The sequence below is a fragment of the Schistocerca americana genome, chromosome 6 (genome assembly GCF_021461395.2).
Source record: "Schistocerca americana isolate TAMUIC-IGC-003095 chromosome 6, iqSchAmer2.1, whole genome shotgun sequence".
NCBI classification, from domain to species: domain Eukaryota; kingdom Metazoa; phylum Arthropoda; class Insecta; order Orthoptera; family Acrididae; genus Schistocerca; species Schistocerca americana.
Window position 1 is genome coordinate 383,522,629 of NC_060124.1, and position 20,416 is coordinate 383,543,044.

The 20,416-nt window shown below is 38.8% G+C and overlaps 1 protein-coding gene across 2 annotated transcripts in view; it reads left to right on the forward strand.

Annotated features, from left to right (window-relative positions):
* Positions 1-20,416, forward strand: part of LOC124619634 — a 216,078-nt gene that overhangs the window by 140,717 nt on the left and 54,945 nt on the right. For both annotated transcript variants that reach the window (XM_047146147.1, XM_047146148.1), the window contains exon 8: positions 16,782-16,928. In XM_047146147.1, coding sequence (XP_047002103.1) covers positions 16,782-16,928 — 147 coding nt within the window. The remainder of the gene's footprint in view (positions 1-16,781; positions 16,929-20,416) is intronic.

Genomic DNA, 20,416 nt, shown 5'->3' on the forward strand with positions numbered 1-20,416 from the left:
CAAATAATTCAGCCTAACTCTTGCAGAAGAAGAAACTGTTAAAAAGAACCACTTTTTTTATGTATTCAGTTAATTTAATGAGTTAAGTTTTAATTGTAATTTCTGTAAATTTAACTTCAAACAATGTGTAGTTTCAGTTCCCATTATTATGAAGATATATAAAGGCTCGAATTTTGGTCCTGAGACAGTCAGTCCATGGCCGAGTTTCAGATGAGAAATGTGTTGGTTAGAACAACAACAATGCTTCAACTTAACAGTGAAATAAGTGTTACACAAGTAGGCCATGGGGTAAGACAGTGACAATGTCTGGTCCATATGTACCTTTTTATTCTTCAAGAAATGTGATCAATGTGGTTAGGCTTTTACTGCTCGTAGATGTTCAACTAGAAACTACTGTAGCAGTATGCGGGCGTTCACATGCAACCTTTTAATGAGGCTTATTGAAAGTTAAACAATAGTGCACTGGCCATATAACTGAGTATTATTGAGGGGGATTGTGAGCAGTGAAAGTAAAGTACTGTAAAACACAAATGTGCACCTTGTTGGCTACATCATTTACAGTAGACATCCCCTAGTTTTTCAGCCAGTGCATTGACACCGAGGACAGTCAATGAAGAAATAAAGCAGGCAGAACCCCTACACTGTGCTCTGTCGTACCAAAACATCGTAGTTCTTTGCAGGGGCTGTGGTATGCATACTCCATCACATGACTCACATTGCAACATCTGCGGGTGGATATTGTTGGCAGCTCCTCTCCCTTCAAGATCATTGGACACAGGAAGCAGGAGTAACTCAACTGTGTTTATCAGTTTCTCTCAGTCATGTCTGGAACAGAGGCTTTCGCAGCACGCAGCATGTACTCCACCATATTTTGTTTGATCTGTCACCAGTGGTAGACTTTCATTTCTTATGCCTTGCGTTTTCAATTTGCACTTGTTACATTCCAATCTGCCTAGTTTGACAAGCAGTAATTGGCAATGCCGCTTTTTTCTGACTGGTTATTCTACCTACCAGATCTGTCCATAGTCTGATGATGGAGTGTTTGTGATCTGTTTTTTGTGGCACGTTTGCCCATTGTTTATGATATTCCATTCTATGTACTTCTTCTGTTGTCTAACACAAACAGAATGTCTGAAGATTGCTCAGTTCTTACTATCAGTACAGTCAGCAGTTGTCTTCTTGCTCACTCAGACATTCTATGATAGATAACCAGAATCATATCTCCTGAATCTGTCAGCATACTGTGAAAACCTTGCACCCTGAGAGCTTCACCATTAGCAGTGTATGCTGCGCTGATTATAAGAGCATATCTAACTGTCTGCTAATGTGCCCAATTCAGATATCATGCCCAGAACTCTCTGCTCAACTATAGAAAATCCTGAAAAGACCTGCTGCTGATATGCCATCACAGGCTCACTTCAGGTATCGAATGCTGACTGAACATGTTCAGTCACTGATGGGAACTTACATGAATCAGCTAAAACCAAACACCAAAATTGTTGAGAGAATCAACTGGGTGGGTCTTGGAACTCATTCACTCTAGCTTCTCCCTAGAAGCTGAGGGAATGTTTAGGTATGGACATCATTTACAACGTTAAAGTGTGAAATTTCCTCCTGTTCAGAAGGTTGTTTGTTCAAGCTTGCTGGAACTGCCATAATCTTTCTGTGGAAGTAATTTATCTCAATTGATTCTATTCCCTATGTATAAATCTATGTGTACATATACATACATACTTTGCAAGTCATCATATAGTGCATGGTTGAGTGGACCTTGTACCACTAGAAGTCATTTTATTTCCAGTTCCACTCATAAATGGAGTGGAGAAAAAACAACTGTCTAAATGCCTCCATCTGAGCCATAATTTCTCTTTCTTATCTTCATGGTCGTTATGCAAACTGTACATGAGTGGCAGTAGAATCATTCTGCAGTCAGCCTCAAATGCTCTCTAAATTTTCTCTTTAGTACCTCATGACAAGAACATAGGTTTTCTTCGAGGGATTCTTATTTGAGCTCACAAAGCATCTCTATTTGTGTGCTGATTCAAGCTGTGTCTGAATTGTTTCAATATCTTTCTGTAATCAGGCCTGTTGGAAATCCCACACACCTCGAGCACTACTCAAGACTGGGTCCTACTAGGGTTCTGTGCGCAGTCTCCTTTATAGATCAGTTACACTTTTCTAAGATTCTTCCAAAAAACCAAAGTTAACCATTCATCTTCCCTACTACCATCCTTAGGTGATCATTCCATTTCATACTGCTTGCATTGCTATGCCTAGATATTTCATTGGCATGATTGTGTCAAGCAGCACACTGCTAATGCTATATTCAGTTAGTGCAGTAGTGTTTTTCCTACTCATTTGCAGTAACTTACATTTTTGTACATTTAGAGCAAGTTGCCATTTGTCACACCATTTAGAAATTCTGTCCAAGTCTTCTTGTATCCTGCTACAGTCACCTAATAATGGCATCTTCCTGTACAAAAAAGCATCATCAGCAAACAGTTGCAAACAGCTGCTGGGCTTGTCTGTCAGATAATTTATGTTTATAGAGAATAAGAGCAGTGCTTTTACACTTCCCTTTGACAGTCCTGTCCGTCCCATTGTCCCTTATGAACTTTTGCTGTCAAGTATGACAAACTGGATTTTATTACTTAAGAAGTCTTTTGAGGCACTCACACATTTGGGGACCCAAAGCATATGCTCAGACCTTCATTAACAGTCTGGATTGGGGCACTGTGTCAGATTCTTTTTGGAAACTTAGGAACCTGGAACCTGGAACTCTAGGAACCTGTCTGTTGCCCTCCATCCATGGTTTTCAGGATAGCACGTGAGATAAGGGCAAGTTGAGTTTCACATGAGTGATGCTTTTTAAATTCTTGCTGATTTGTGGATGGAAGCTTCTATGTTTCAAGGTAATTTGTTATATTTGAACTCAGAAGTCTGCAGCAAACGAATGTTATGGATATTGGTCTGCAATTATGGAGGTCCATTCTTTTACCCTTGTTATATACAGGAATCTGTGCTTTTTCTCAGTTATTTAGGACTTTGCACTGGGCGAGAGATTCATGATAAATGCAACCTAAGGAAGGGGCCAATGCCATAGAGTATTCTCTGTAAAATTGAATTGGGATTCCATCCAGACCTGGTGACTTACTTGTTTTCAACTCTTCCATCTGCTTCTCTATGCCAGGGATGCCTGTTGCTATGTCCTCTATATGAGAATCTGTGTAATGGTCAAATGATGGTACGTTTTAATGATCCTCTTGAGTGAATGCTTTCTTAAACACAAAATTTGGAACTTTAGCTTTCCTTTTCTCTGTATTTACTGTCAATATACTCACTAACATTCTTCTCCTTGCTCCATGTCATACATTGGTACCCCTGGGCTGTGATAGGTGGAGTTATGTGCAGTATCCAAAACGTTTGGAGGAAAAAGAAATGGAGATGAGAGAAAACATCCTTGAAAAATGTAATTCATCACAGCCAGTCATCTGTAAAGGAGTCAACTAATTCTGCCTTCAAATTCAAGGCCATTTTAACATTATATCAAGGAAAGCCTTTGTTTATTCTAACAAAACATCTCTCCGTGTGTGCCAAATTGACTGTTTTGTAAGTGGAGTGACTTTTGGTATCTTTTCTTTAACATACATATTTATAGTATTCACAGTTTCACTAATAAAACTGTCAGTGAAGAAGAGTTGGGTATATTAAAATCAGAAATTGGTTAAACACCATGATGAATGGTGAAAGCTTCCAGTATGATAAAAAAAGGAAACTTCATGAGATCACTGTGGCTATCACAATAAACCTTCCAGGTTTTTTCTACAGGTTGTGTCTCTTTTTCCACTCCACCAGTAGATTCTGATCCACTAGAACTGATAACACTGCACGTGGTGGACATTTCTTCCCAGTCATGTTCATCACTAAATTCTCGTTCGTCCTCAACGTCTTCAAGAAGCCACCTGGCAATGTCATAATCTCTCATACATTTTCTACCTGCATTTATCCTACTAGAAACATACAAGCACAACACACTTTGAGTGGTCAAATCTATATACTATGTGCTCCCATCCTTGCTAATTGAGCTGTAGTCAGAAACCTCTGTCAAATTCTGTCAACAGTCTCTGGGTTGTGGCCAGCTGTTTTGTTTTAAATATAATGTAGGGCAATTTATAATTCAGGAGAGGAGCATTAAATGATGGGTAGGTATGTTGGTCTCAATAGAATCACACGAGAGAAGTAATATAATGAAATGGTGGGATACTATTGATGATGACTGTTGGATCTAATGCACAAATTGTAGAATTGCCTCATCGCCTCATACCTGAAAGGTCTTCTTCTATCCTTGATCATGGCGGAAACAGAGAATAAAATCTTAGCAGGTATTTCACCTAGAATGTGTTGCAGAACTAGGAACACTGGGAAAACCACAGACAAGTAACAAAGAGGAAGAGAACCTTTTTTGTCACCCTCTGCTCAGAAATGGCCATGAGAGAGAGTGGCTGATGCAGCCAGAAAGCAATACAAAGGGGGGACACACATCCTCTGTTCCTTGGCTCACTGCACCACCAACACCCAGAGGACCAGCAAAACAGCTGATGACAACACCCATAGTGTGATAACTTGCTGAATATGAGATAGTGCATATCAAAGCGGATGGAAATTATGTGCATTTCATTCCATGATAAGAGGTTAGTGAGTATGTTGAGTACATTATTTGGCCCTCAAACCCAATTTCTCACTGGTTGTAGGAAGAAAGAGTCTACACATTTCTGAAAACCACTATTATTGTGGAATACTTGAAGTTTATGGTTGGAGTGGACAGGGCTGATCAGTAATGTGCTTGCTGTGGTTTTACAAGACAGTCATGCAAGTGCTGGAAAAAACTTTTCTTCTGCCTGACTGAAATTGCTGTGGTGAACAGTTATATTCCTTACTCAATAGACAAAAACAAATGGGGAGAGTGGCTGCAGACTCATCTTTCCTATAGAAGAAATATAGTCGGACATTTAGTCAGCCAGGTGAGAGATACAGATTCAAAAGAAGAGAGAAAGACAATCGTCGTCGATACTGAGGAGGGGCTAAATGGGAAGATGCATTTTGTAATGGGGGAGGGAGGGAGGATCACATGATTTGCAGCAAACAGAGGAACAAAGGAGGAAGTCTGGAATTCCCCCAGGAGAAGTTTTAAGGAGTATCATACAGAAAAAAAAAACGTAGACAGCTGTAAACAAAAAAATGATGTAGTTTCAGAAAATAGTGTAAAAGAAAATAAAGTTGTCAAGTGGCCACATATAGCATTTTATTTTTTTTTAAACAGTAGTGTAACAGCCTGTAATCTCTTACATCTTTAGACACATAAAAAGTTGGTTGTTTTGGGGAAGGAGACCAGACAGCGAGGTCATCGGTCTCATCGGATTAGGGAAGGATGGGGAAGGAAGTTGGCTGTGCCCTTTGAAAGGAACCATCCCGGCATTTGCCTGGAGCGATTTAGGGAAATCACGGACACATAAAAAGAATAAAAGCTGGATATAATGCAGTGCATAGAAAAATTTGATTGGAAAGGGGTATGGCCGCTCCAAAGTGTGTGAAATATCAACGAAATGTCTCAGCTTTAAAATAGGACATACTTTCTTGACATTGTTGTCGTGTTCTGCCAAGCACTGACTAAAAATTCAGTTAATGTAAAACACTTTCAGTTACTGGTCTCACACCGATTACATACTTTTCTAATTTTCTTCCACAAATTATTCTTGTGCCTCTCTTGTTCCTTCCACATACTTTGCTCACCATCTGGAAGTCTCCAGATGTTTATCCTTGCCATCATACTTCATTGAGTCAAAAGGACATTAAGAATATGCTCATCAATTAACAACTTTATAGTTTTCATTTCTCAATCTCTGTTCATTACAGTCACATTCAAAGCACCTAATTTCAGATTATTTTAATTACTTTCTTTATCTGTGACCGGAAATTTCTTTATCTGAGAACAGATTGCACAACTATAGTGCCAATTCAGATATGTGATGATGGCCATGCACTGGAATTATTTCTGATATTGCAAAAAACCATTTGCTATAAAGGGTTGTAGTTGTTTGGGTTAGGGATATCCTGATGAATTTTTCTGTAGTGTTTTCTCATCACCCTATGAATTCTTATTCCATTTACCATATCTGGTTCTTCCACATCTAGAACAATTTCTCACCCCTAAGACAAGAAATTGCCCTCCTTTTCAAGATAAGTTGGACTGTTTATACCAGCAATCATTTAATCACTACCTAAATTGGCTTCCTTATGTGATGCCAAATTTTTACTAAACAGTGGTGTCGGCTAAAATTTTATCTTCTTTAGGAATTGGACATTAAAGGTATCACCAGTCATCTGAAACATGTGTCCTGATCTAGTGTTTATTTTTTCTTCAATAGTTTATTGATCATTTGTATCTTTCATTTGCTTTTTAGGAGAAATTTTACACACTACACAGCATCAACTTAAAGCATTTTGACAGGAATGCAGTTACCTATAAAAGCTTTTTAAATGAGTAATTGAAGAAACTGCATAGTCTCATTCGAGTACTTTATTTTAACTGAAATACAATTCTGCAAATAGTATAGGAATAATATGTGAAGTCATGTACAAGGAATCATTTTAAGAAGTGTGATGTAAAGTTAAAGCAATTTATTCTTAGTTGAGTTAACATACCTTATACACAGTGGTATACACTGATAGACAAGCTTCAAAGAATTGATATTATTGAAATGATATACGTGTTACAAAATGGTATACAGAACATAAGCTTGTTGCCCTTGTGTTTCATGCCTTTGACTTTCAGTGTTCCTCAGTAGATAGGCTAATCACTATGTCAGGCTCTGATTCACAGAAAAACTGCATATCATTGTGAGTGTGGGTGATTCTCTAAAACTTAATGTATTTTGTGTGAGAAAGTAATGGCAAGCTTATGATCCCTTATTTTTCACAAAGGGTACTGTCACTGTGTTAGCCTATATGGAAATGTTAACAGAAAGGTTTATGCTGCAAATATTGTAAAGAGCTCCCTAATTCTCTCTCAGGGAAAATTGATGTTCCTCCTCATTTTCTTGAAAATGTTTGTGAATAATTGGTTACCAACCCACTAGAACACTGAGTCAGCTGTGCTGGGAACAGAGATACACTGATGCTGCTTTGGCCTCTCCCATCTTCTGATTTTACACCATGATTTCATTTTGTGGGACACATGGGGAATGCTGTGTATGTCCCCTTTCTACTTCAGTAATCGAATGCTGTGAGGAACCACACTTCACATGGACTGGACGTAATGTTATTCCACAGAAATTCATCCGAGGGGGGTTCTAAGTTCTACATTAACAGGCAGAAGCAATCACTGCATGCAATTCCCATAATGTGTACAAATGGCAAATTATAATTAATGCTAGTCTGCTAAGTCTGATAATTACAGGCTACTTTGGAAAAGCCAATTTTCCTTTTCTGAAACTACTCAGCTTCTGTTTTCATGTAATACTTCAAAGGAAGCATTTATGTAAAATGAAGGAAAGGCAACCTCTCACCTACAGCTAATGGAAGTGTGGCTTGTAGAAACATGGAACATAAAACAGTATTGCTCTTTCTCTAGTACACACAATCACACACACAACCTCACAGACACTCAAACACATATGGCCACAGAAATAATGATAACTACTATTGATTATCAATAGCAGTTGCATGAACAGGTGGAACTGGGTAGGGGTTAGAGAAGGATGCACAAAATGAGGAGGGGTAGTGGGATAGAGTTGAGGCAGGTCTTTAGTCAAATGACAGTGACTGCATAACAAGACAAAAGGGAATTCTTGGGGTAAAGCATATAAAAGGCAGAGAGAGGGAGAAGGGGGGAGGGAGAGGAGAAATGTAGAGGAAGATAGAGATTCAGAAGGAGACAGGGAGGGAAGAGATGAATGGAGCAGGGGGAGATGGGAAGGGGAGTGAGAGGTGTGGGGAGATGGGAAGGGGAGTGAGAGGTGTGGGGAGATGGGAAGGGGAGTGAGAGGTGGGGGGAGATGGAGAGTGTGTCCTCATGGGTGAAAGGGGTGGGGGGAGGAAGAGTGGTGGCAATCTTGATTGGGAAGTAGTGGTGTGGGCAGAAGAGAGAAGCAGAAAGATAAAGTAAAGCACTGAGAAGCAGACTGGTGGATCTTTAGGCCAGGGGGACTGCAAGAGCAGATGATATATTGGGGAGACAGCTCCCATCTGTGTGGTTCAGAGAAATTAGTGCTGGAAGGGAGTATCCAAATGGCTTGCATAGTGAAGCAGCTGTTGAAGTTGTTTGGCCATTTGTATTGTGGCACATGTTTGGTAGCTGGATGGTTAGATTCATCATTTTCTACAGTTTGGTGATGGCCATTCATGTGAGTAGACAGTTGGTTATATGTTATGCCTACACAGAATGATGCACTTTAATTGCAGCTTAACTGATATATAAAGTGACTGCTTTTGCATGTGGCCCTGCCTTTTATAGGGTAGAAAATGCCTTTGGCTGGACTGCGATAGAAGTGGTGGGAGGGCATATGGGACAAGTCTTGCACCTGGATTGGTCACAAAGAAATGACCCATGGTGTGCAGGATTGGGTGCAGGATTGGAATACAGTTGGACAATGGTATTCTGTAGGGTGAGTGGGCAGTGGAACACTCAGGGCACAACGAGAGGTAGTCAAAGCCCTGTAGAAGGATGTGGTTGAGCCTTTCAAGGCCAGGGTAATACTGGGTGATCAGAGGAGTATTTTGAATTTCTCTGATCTTTGTCAGTTGGAATTGTCTCCCCAGCTCTCACAATGACCCTGGCCTAAACGTCCACTAACCAGTTAGCCATTGTCTCATCTCCTCCTTGCACCCCTTGCAATCTCCATCCTCATTTCCACCTTCCTCTCCTTTTCTCCTTTCCTCCCATCCCCTCTCCCTTTCCATCCCTCTTGTAGGCTCTACTCTCTGATCTCCCTTCATCTTGTTGTACAACCACTGAGTCATCTGTGTAAAGGCCTGCTTTGCAGTATCCCACTATCCTCTCCTCTTCTCCTGCATCCTTTCCTATCCCCTCAGCACCTCCATCATCCCAGGCAATTGCTATTGATACTCTGCAGTCAGTCTTGCCATGGCTGTAGGTTGTGCATTTGGATGTCTGTGTGGTTGTGTGTGCTTCTACTAGAGAAAGAGCAAGAGCTTGAAATCTAAACACTGTTTTCTGGTGTCTGTTTCTAAGTGCCAGTTAGGGGAGAAGTTGCCTTTTCTTTATTTTACATATTATTCCATCCAGGTATTTCCAGTCTTGTTAAAGCATTTATGTAACTTTACACAGAACAGTAACAGTCATTTATATACACTTGTCTATATACCTCCCAGAGTTCTAATGTTCTTATAAATTATTAAAGTGCTTCATAAGGTATTAATTTTATTTGCATTTGTATATCTGTATACCTTTGATTACCTGCTGGATGTCAACTGGAAAACTGTTACATACTTTTGCAACTGAGTATGAAACTCATTTCTGAAACCTAGACAGGGATGTGTAATTTATATGATTATATCTCCTTTTAGTATTGTGGTTGTGAACTGCCCAGTTCTTAAATTTACACTTGTTATTGACCACAAACACAACTTGCAATAAATGTGTTGGCATATGAATGTAAGAACCACTACTTCTGCAAAATATTTTGTTATCAACTTAATGTTATATTCTTATTGTATGCATCTGTAGAATAAATATTTTTTTGCCTTAGTGGTAGTGTGTCATTGGACAATAACGAAAGAAAGTATGCTAGCAACCCTGTCTGAAGGTCAACTCAGTGAAACAGATTCTTAACTGTAAAACAGACAGAACTGAGCTTTTATTTATTTTTTTTGTTTTTTGTTCATCAAAGAACACCTCACAACAATAAAGTAGTTGTCATGGTAATACAATTAAAATCAATAGCTGAAAACATAGATGTACACAAAATGCTTGAGTATGCTCCATAAGGATAGGGCAGATGGTTGACATGGTTTTGATGATGGAACCAGCCTGGGATTTGCCTGAGGTGATCTAGGAAAGCCACAGAAAATCCACATGAGTATGATTGGACACAGCAAATCCCATTGTTGTTGTGGTCTTCAGTCCTGAGACTGGTTTGATGCAGCTCTCCATGCTACTCTATCCTGTGCAAGCTTCTTCATCTCCCAGTACCTACGCAACCTACATCCTTCTGAATCTGTTTAGTGTATTCATCTCTTGGTCTCCCTCGACGATTTTTACCCTCCACACTGCCTTCCAATACTAAATTGGCGATCCCTTGATGCCTCAGAACATGTCCTACCAATCGATCCCTTCTTCTAGTCAAGTTGTGCCACAAACTTCTCTTCTTCCCAATCCTATTCAATACCTCCTCATCAGTTATGTGATTTACCCATCTAATCTTCAGCATTCTTCTGTAGCACCACATTTCGAAAGCTTCTATTCTCTTCTTGTCCAAACTAGTTATCGTCCATGTTTCAGATCCATACATGGCTACGCTCCATACAAATACTTTCAGAAATGACTTCCTGACACTTAAATCTATACTCGATGTTAACAAATTTCTCTTCTTCAGAAACACTTTCCTTGCCATTGCCAGTCTACATTTGATATCCTCTCTACTTTGACCATCATCAGTTATTTTGCTCCCCAAATAGCAGAACTCCTTTACTACTTTAAGTGTCTCATTTCCTAATCTAATTCCCTCAGCATCACCCTACTTAATTCAACTACATTCCATTACCCTCGTTTTGTTTTTGTAGATGTTCATCTTATATCCTCCTTTCAAGACACTATCCACTCTGTTCAACTGCTCTTGTAAGTCCTTTGCTGTCTCTGATAGAATTACAATGTCATCGGCGAACCTTAAAGTTTTTATTTCTTCTCCATGGATTTTAATACCTACTCTGAAATTTTCTTTTGTTTCCTTCACTGCTTGCTCAATATACAGATTGAATAACATCGGGGATAGGCTACAACCTTGTCTCACTCCCTCCCAACCACTGTTTCCCTTTCATGCCCTTCGACTCTTATAACTGCCATCTGGTTTCTGTACAAATTGTAAATAGCCTTTCGCTCCCTGTATTTTACCCCTGCCACCTTCATAATATGAAAGAGAGTATTCCAGTCAACATTGTCAAAAGCTTTCTCTAAGTCTACAAATGCTAGAAATATAGGTTTGCCTTTCCTTAATCTAGCTTCTAAGATAAGTCATAGAGTCAGTATTGCCTCACGTGTTCCAATATCCCATCCTCCCTAATATGAGGTCAATGTTACCAGTTGCAGCACCTCATTCACTTGGTCTGTCTTATACAATGTTCTTTGACTTACACACAAATATCATCTGATAACTAATAATTTGAAATACTGCTTTGTTATTCACTGCCAAACACACATTAAGGATGACCTCTGGGCCATGATGATGCTGCTATGCCCCTTGTGATAGCTCCAGCCTATTTGGACATCCAATTTCTGGGGCACTAACACTGAGTTATATTCCATGTTTCCTTTGTATCCTCCCCTCTGTTCACTTGAAAATAATGGTATTAGTAAGACATTATGATCATGCACTGTAGATTCTGATACATGACTTCCATGTGAAAGCAATAAACTGTGATCATGCACTGAAATGTGACCAGATGTTGTAGTTAACCACTTGCCCAGCAGTCTGAATACTCCAAGTAATCTTTAAATGTATAATATGCCTTGGTTATGAAGAATGTCTTAACAGTCTTTTTCGACATAAGCAAGATCTTTCATTTTCTTAGAAATTTATTATATAATTTTATTCTCCAATAGAAAATACTGTTTTGAGCTTTTTGTTTGTTTTTCCTTGGTAAATGCAAATCTATACTGTTTCTTGTGCCCTGATTGTGTATAGAACTACTAATGGAATACTTAGATGTTAGCCCTGATATGCCCCACAGATTGGTAGATGCACTCACTTGGTGAGGTAAGGATGCACAGTTATCTAAACAACTCTCTACAGTGAGCCTGACTACTACTTCTCATTTTTATTCTTATGGCCCTTTTCTGAAATTTAAAAACTGTGTCCTTGTTTTGTGCCTTTCATCTCCAGAAAAGAATCCCATAGTTAAGAAGTCAGTGTATGTAGGAACAATATGTCACCACAAGACATTAGCCATTACAAACTGATGATAACACCCTAAGAGCGTAACATGCAGATGACATTGCCGGTATCTTGTGTGTGTTCATTTTATGTTAATTCAGTTTTCATCCCTAAGATCTCTGTGCCTGTTACACAGTCTCTAGATTTTTCATCTGTGTCTGATGTGACAGAGTTCTTTTCCCTCTTTATCCTAAAGTGCATGCTGTTCATTTTCTTTATATTCAGTGTCAGTCAATTACACATTTCACAACTGTAAAAATTCTCAAGAACTTCATTTCTTTTTTCTTATAGTGACTCTGGTGTTTTACCATTGATTATGATGTTTCTGTCATCAGAGAAGATAACTTTTCCTTTATGTCTTATACTATCTGGAAGGACATTAACAATTATGCTTAACAGAACTGGACCCAAAACACTACCCTGAGGAACACTGGTGTTTATGTGTTTCTTATCGGACAACTGTTTTACTAAATACTTATCATCAGGAGGTATGTGAAATACCTGTACCTTTTGCACCCTATTTTCCAGATAAGACTGAAATCAATTGTTCACTATTCCTCCTACAACTAGTACTTCTGACTTGTTTAGTGGTATTTTACTGTCAACTGTGTCAAACCCCTTGGGCAAGTCTAAGAATATGCTCAAACCACAGTCATGTTTGTCAAGAGCTTCAAGAACCCTTTTGTGAACTCAATAATGATTGATGATGTACTTCTCCCACTCTGGAAACCAAACTGTGCTTCATTAAACTTGTTGTATTTCTTCATGTAACTCGTTAGTCTATCCGTCATAATAGATGCAATTAGTTTTGAGAAAGAAGAGAGTACTGGAATTGGCCTGCAGTTTTCAATACTTTCGGCATTACCTTTCCTTAGTGAGGGCACAAATTGTGCATGCTTTAGGAACTCTGGAAAAATATCTGAACTGAACCTATTTATTATGTTTATGAATGGGGCTTGTATGCTGTCAGTGAACCCTTTCAGAACACAGACTGGAAGTTCATGTAGCTTATTTTTGTTTCAGTAAATTCATCTATGTGTTAGTGCCACCTCTGTTAACTAGCCTTATCAATGCCTAAGAATTTCATACCTTGACCCTCATCCATGGTGTGCTTATTGATCTTTAATTTTGGTACCTGTACAATGTTTTTGGAACTGCATAATCTAAGTCTTTGTAAGACAAAGTATTAAACTGTTTGCTGTTACCAATTGTAATACTATTCCATTTTGCATCTGAATGTATTTGGTATCCCGCGTTCCCGGGTTCGATTCCCGGCGGGGTCAGGGATTTTCTCTGCCTCGTGATGACTGGGTGTTGTGTGATGTCCTTAGGTTAGTTAGGTTTAAGTAGTTCTAAGTTCTAGGGGACTGATGACCATAGATGTTAAGTCCCATAGTGCTCAGAGCCATTTGAAACATTTGTATTTGGTATGAGTAAATTTTGGCCTGTTATCAGTATAACCGTGTCATTAGCAACCATAACGGTTTATGGAGACTCATGTGATGTTCCAAGTAAATAGTTTGTTTAAGTCAGGCACAGGAATAAGCCTAGCACCAAACATTGGGGGACACCATATTTAATGTTTCCCCACTCCAAATTTAGTCTCATTTCTATGGTATCATTTGTAAATATGATGGTTTGTTTTCTACTGTTAAGACATGACAAAACATGACTTTACCATTGAAGAGGGTACCTGTAACTCCCTAAAAGTAGAAATTTGCAGTCTACACAAGTGAATCCATGAGAACCTTGCAGAAAATGGTGACAAGGTAATTTTTTTTCTTACATATTTCCACGAGAACTGAGTTTATGATATCCTGTTTCACTTTTTCTGTAAAGGATCCTTTGCCAAAGTCAGACAAAGCATTTATTGAGAGACTTTTATCACAAACACTTTCTGTACTCCATTACACAATGTCTTCTAAAATTTTTTTGGCAATGGACAAAGGAGGAGTAGATAGTTCCAATTCATGGACACTTCCTCATATCAGCCTTTAAAGATCGATGTTACTGTTGCATATTTCGGTATTTCAGAAACACACAACTGACTGACTGATTGAGTTCAATTGGATTTGGACTCTATCCTGTGAACAGAAGATTTCAGTAGGTTGAAAGATAACCATATCCATATTTTTTTCAGTGATCTAAAGAAATATGCAGTACCTGTCTAAGTAGATCTAATGACTCTGATGTCAGTGCTACATTTGTAGTCCTTGTGTGTTCTGCTACTGTTAGAAGAAAATAACTGAATTAATTTGTCTTGAAGCAATGTTATCAGATATTCTCATATCATCTGCTTTACAGGTTTTATTCATTTTCAGCTTAATGATGCTCCAGTCTGCCTTTGATTTGTTGACAGAATCATCTGTTTATTGTGTGCTGGGAATGGGCTTTCTTCTTTGATGGTAATGTGAGCAATTCTGCAGGTTTACTTTTCCTTTGCTTTGAGTAAACTTGTCTCTCCATTGTGCAAGATACATGTACTACATGTGTTATTAATACTTTATTTTCGCTCTCACAGTAACTCTCCTTGCCACATTTGTAAAGGAAAACTGGATCAATTAATGCTGTAAGAATATTTATAGGATATATATTACATTTTTCATAAAGTGTGTCCTTTCTCTAAGGAGCTGTAGTTGCTGCTCAAATTCATGTAGTATACATCTGCACTCTTAAGAAAATTGTCATTGTCTACTTATATGACTACCTGCTTGAATGGATTTGTTAGTTTCCATGCAGAATGCATTTTGCACAGTAGAATAGTTCTTCATGCAAAATAAATGGAAGTTTCTGCAGAACCTTTATGCCCTACACAAACGCTAAATTCACAACACCCTCTCTCTCTCTTTTTTCAAGCATTTCAGTTTGAGAGTATTAAGTAATGTGCAACAAATTCAAAATGATTAAAAAATAAACTACAGCACAGTATTCATATATAAATGAATCTGAAGAGAATTGAAACTTTCAAACTGTGTAATCTTTGCATATGTACATCTGTGAAATTTATTTTGTAAATTTTAAGCTTTAATGTTTTTATTTGGCAGATCAGAATAATGGTGTGTATGATATCCTGATGTCCTGAAAAAGAATTATTTATGGATTAATTTCAGCTTTTTTTTGGAAGAATATTTTAAGGATAATCATGTCGTACTGCACACACACACACACACACACACACACACACACTGCTAGCCATTAAAATTTCAACACCAGGAAGGATATAAAGTAATAAAATCTTACATGTTTGACATTTACAGATTAGGAAGGATTTAGTACACAGAGCAACCATCTCTGGTGCCACAGCAATTCAAAACCAGCTGGGCTTCGAGTCACACTGAACTTGGGGGACAGGTGCATGGATGTTGCTCCATACTGCTCCAACTTTGTGCTACAGTGGCTGGCAAATAGTGGCATACCAGTCTCTCAGCAACCAACAACCACATGTTTTAAATGGATGAGAGACCTGGAAAATATCCTGGCCATGACATCAGCCAAACTCCTTCTGTATTGATATAGGTCAGGACAGCATTGGCAACCTGCCATCTTGCATCATATTACTAATAGAAAGTGTCACAGAGACCTCAAAGGTGGGGCACAGGCCAAAAATTTTAGAATATCATAAATGTTTCCAAATTAGCAACTATGCAAAAAAGAGATAAACATTTTGTATATTCAGTAGCACCTCTTGCCAGCTGCTGTGCCCATAGGATGATAATAAGTGCAATCTGGTGACATTCATTCTCAACTGAGCCTTTAAACATGTATACATGCATCATGATGCTTTATGGAGAATCAGGACCTGTCTAAAAAAAAAAACATGACATGGTCGATTACTGTTTCTGGTGTTGTCATTAAGAGCACCACTGTCAGCATGCTGGTGATTCATAGTGCTCCAGATGTTCTCACACTGTCCATGTGGATACTTGTTTGCTATAAACAACTGACTCAGAGTTAAATGACACAGTATCCTGCATGGCTGAGCAAACAATATGAATGCCCTGTCTGGCTCTAATCAGGTTGGGGGATTGAAATTCTGCATTACACTGGGTATGGCTGTCATTGATCCACTGATTACATTTTCACATGACAGTCATGAGATCCCAACTAAATCGTGAAGCAGTTAACTGCAGACTCGATAGGCAAAGATTCTACCTCTGCTGAACTGTAACACTGACACTTCTTCTTCTTGCACTAGACATAAAACAATCTGCTCAAAAACAACCAACATCCAAATGTGATTTTTAATTGAGAAATCCAGTGCATGAAATTCCTTATAGGAAGCATATAGATGGCATTACTCGTACCTGCTTTGTGTGGTTCCACTGGAATTTGCACATCCAAGCGTGTAATAAACTTCATGCCAATTTGAAGTTAGTTGTATGCAACCTCTGTGCTGTTCCAGTTCTAATGGCCTACAGTGTACATGTAGTTTTTTTTTAAAAAATTCATTTTTTTGTTTCATAAAGACTTCTTGAGTTGTAGAAGACATTCTGACTTATTTTGTTCCTTATGTATAACTAACAGTAAAACATAGTTTGGCTACAATGTGAATAGTTTGCATCTGTTTCATTGGTTTCAACTATATTATTATTATTATTATTATTACCATTCCAGAAAAGTTCCATTCTGGGTTCTACAACCAACAAGACTCATTGCCACTGAGAGCATACGCCGTGCTCAGGAGAGGAAAGAAGCAATCAAACTACGACTAGAAACAAAGAGGCTGCAGCAGGAACAACAGGCTGCTGCTGAACAAATGAGGTAAGGACATGTTGAGACATGATTACATTTATTTGTTAGTAATTTATTTGAATTAATTTACTCCATTTCAGTTATAGCAAGTTATTATATTTTCAAATCCACATTCGTTCTCTCTTTCATTTTTAACTTGGGATCCATTGTCTAAAATAGAGTTGTGGTAAAGATTCACAACTTTCATTTAGAATGAGGTGATGTCAGATCCCTGTACAGACATATTAAGTTTTTACTTGGTTTCATGAATACTGGGATGATTTCTGTAAAAAAGAACATAGATAATTTCCTTCCCCTTTGTTTTGCAATGGACATCATTCCTAATTGTTGTTAATAGTATATTAATCTTTAATCTACCTTTTTTTCTGTAGTGGAAGAGTCTGAAGATTTTTTTTATCACATTCAGTATTTCAAAATAATTAATTGAACTACTTTACATAGCTGTATGGCCTTACACTGAGATTGTTAAATGAAATGCACTGTATTTGTCTCGACATAATTATATCAAGTTTTATGTTTGGCAAGGCAATATGCTATTTTACTGTCAATTCTTAGACTTTTCACCACGAGGCAGCGTGTACCTGTCACTTAGAGAACATACTGCTAGTAACTGTAACAAATAATTTTCCTTTATTCTAGCTTGGCTTCACTCTTATATTCATACCATGGTCAGTCACTTTCGCGCAGTGATTTTCAAACTTTTTGATTGTAGGCTCCCTGAACGTAAAGACCTGCAGTTCTTTTTTCAAATGACATCTGACTCAAAAGTCTGGGGAGTAAATAAACTTAAGTTTACAAAAGATGAATAAGAGTAATTATTTCTTTATTGGCTGTTGACATAACACAAGGCGAGCTTCATTCGTCATCATCAATTCTTCAAATCTTGGCACAGGTTAGGAAATCGTGAGTCATATCTCTTTCTCCAATCTGTATTTTGTACTGGAATTAAATTTTCACTCTGTGGCAGAGTAGGTATTGACATGATATTTCCTGGCAGATTAAAACTGTGTACTGGACCGAGATGAGATGAAATGAGACTCTTAACTCAGGATCTTTGCCTTTTGTGGGAAAATGCTGTACTGACTGAGCTACCCAAGCACAACTCACAACATGTCTTTACAGGCTTATTTGTATTTTGTACTGACAACTGACAGTGTTGCAAAATGTACCTCACAAAATAGGATGTTGCAAAAGGTATCAAAACTTGAAGGGCCTTGTTATTTATTTGGAGATATTTCTGCTTCAGCCAACTTCAGAACTCAAACAGTGATGAGGAAATGAACTTTGACTTCAATGTGGAATTTGAAGAAATATTAATGAATTGTTCTTGTTCTTCACTGGTGATTATTGATGAAAGTTCTGTAATGAAAGGATGCTTGATCCAGTTGTTTTGTTCAGCTTCTTCTGGACAGTGTTTCAGAATGTAATAATAATAATGAGCATATGGCATTGGTGGCCGGGAGATCTCTCGCGGGGCGGTTCAGCTGCCGCTCCACAAGTTCTTTAATGCCACAACGGCGACTTGCAAGTGAATGAGGATGAAATGATGATGAAGGACACACAACACCCGGTCATATTGAGGCAGAGAAAATCCCTGACCCCGCCGGGAATCGAACCAGGGACCGCAAGACCATGAGCCACGGACTTTCAGAAAGTAATCACTGAATTCAGTTAAATGATCAACAAACAAACATTTCAATTATATGTGAATGTAGACATTTCTGGTGTATACTATTGATGAAAAGGTCTTGTGTTTCCAGCCAGGTGGCAATATTAAAATACTGCTACTTTTTGAGGAATGTCATACTCATTGCCTTCTGTCAAAGTGTCACAGCTGTGTGGATATTGTAATGTTTATACTAGTTGTGCCCCCTCTCCACCTGCCAGTGGACAGACAGGTGGCCACTGTCCAGTTGGCAGTGGGGAAGGGGTGAGGTTGTAGTAGTTGAGGTAGTGGGTGCATGGGAGGCTCCCTTCAAATCCATGTTTTGATACTCCAGATATATCTTGCATGCTGGACAGTGCTGGGAGCACTACAACATATTTCTGCTAGTACAGGTTTCTGTGCTGAATTGAGTTGGTATGATTTGTCCTTATTGACCAGGTTCTTATGAATCCTTGTTTTTTGTGGTTTACTTTATAATGCTGTCTCAATAGCCAGTTGCCCAGCATAGCATCTTGGTGTTATGAAAATCAAAAGTGCGGTCTTCCTTTATACTGGGCTCTGCTATCACTGACTTCCCTTGTGTCCCATTCATACATGCTGGATGTGCTCCTTACAGTGTTTCAAAATTCGGTTATGCATTTGCCAGATCTATTGTGGTCACATTCACAAGAGATGCTATATATCCAAGCCACATTCAGTTTCAGTGAGTCCTTTGCAGAGCTGATGTACTCTTTTGCTTAAGAGGTTGGCAGAAGGTCATTTTTATGGTGGATTTTTCAAGCAGCCTTCCAATTTTGGCTGAGAGTGGACCCAAATAAGGAAGGGAAGCGAGTCTCATTGTCTTCTTCCTCTTCTCCACAGTTTCTGCATCTTTTCTCCTCTTGAAAGCCCTGCTATTCTGTGCTTCATTGAGCCCATTGTTGTGAAGTCCATCCTTCAACTACTGTAATTTGGGTGGGATGCTTTCCTTGTCACAAAAGACACATGTCCTATGTACCAGTGTGGTTAGCACTGTCTATTGTTGCAGTGGATGGTGGCAGTTCATTGCATGCAGATACAGCCTTTGTTGTCTTCTTCCTTTGAGCTGCAGGGCTTAGTGTATCATCTGCTTTCTTCTTTATTAATATGTCAAAGACAGGGAGACAACCATTCTCCTCTATTCCCATAGTGATTGGAATGTTTTGATGGATGCTGTTGAGGTAGTCCAAAACTCATCCAGTACCTGTCTGCCATGCTCATACACCACAGCAGTATTGTTAACATAGTGGAAGAAGTGTTTCAGTTTGTGGCAAGCAGTTTGAAGGGCCACCGCCTCAAAGTGTTCTATGTAGAGCTTTTCAATCCATGGACTAGTGGGGATCCCGTGGACATGCCATATATCTGTTCATAAAACTCTTCATTCCACAGTGGCTAGCACACTGGACTCGCATTCGGGAGGACGACGGTTAAATACCGCGTCCGGCCATCCTGATTTAGGTTTTCCGTGATTTCCCTAAATCACTCCAGGCAAATGCCGGGATGGTTCCTTTGAAAGGGCACGGCCGACTTCCTTCTCCGTCCTTCCCTAATCCGATGAGATCGATGACCTCGCTGTTTGGTCTCTTCCCTCAAACCAATCAACCAACCAATCTTCATTCCATTTGAAGTAGGTGGTCCTTAGTGCATGTTCCAAAAGTTTAACTAATTGTGGCTCAAAATGTGGAGTAAGGAGCACTAAAGAATCTTGCAGAGGTACTTTTGTGAAGAGCAATACAGTGCCAAAGCTTATGAGCAGGTCATCCCCTCGTATTTGCATGTTCTTATTTGTTTCCATAACATTGGGTGTGTTTTG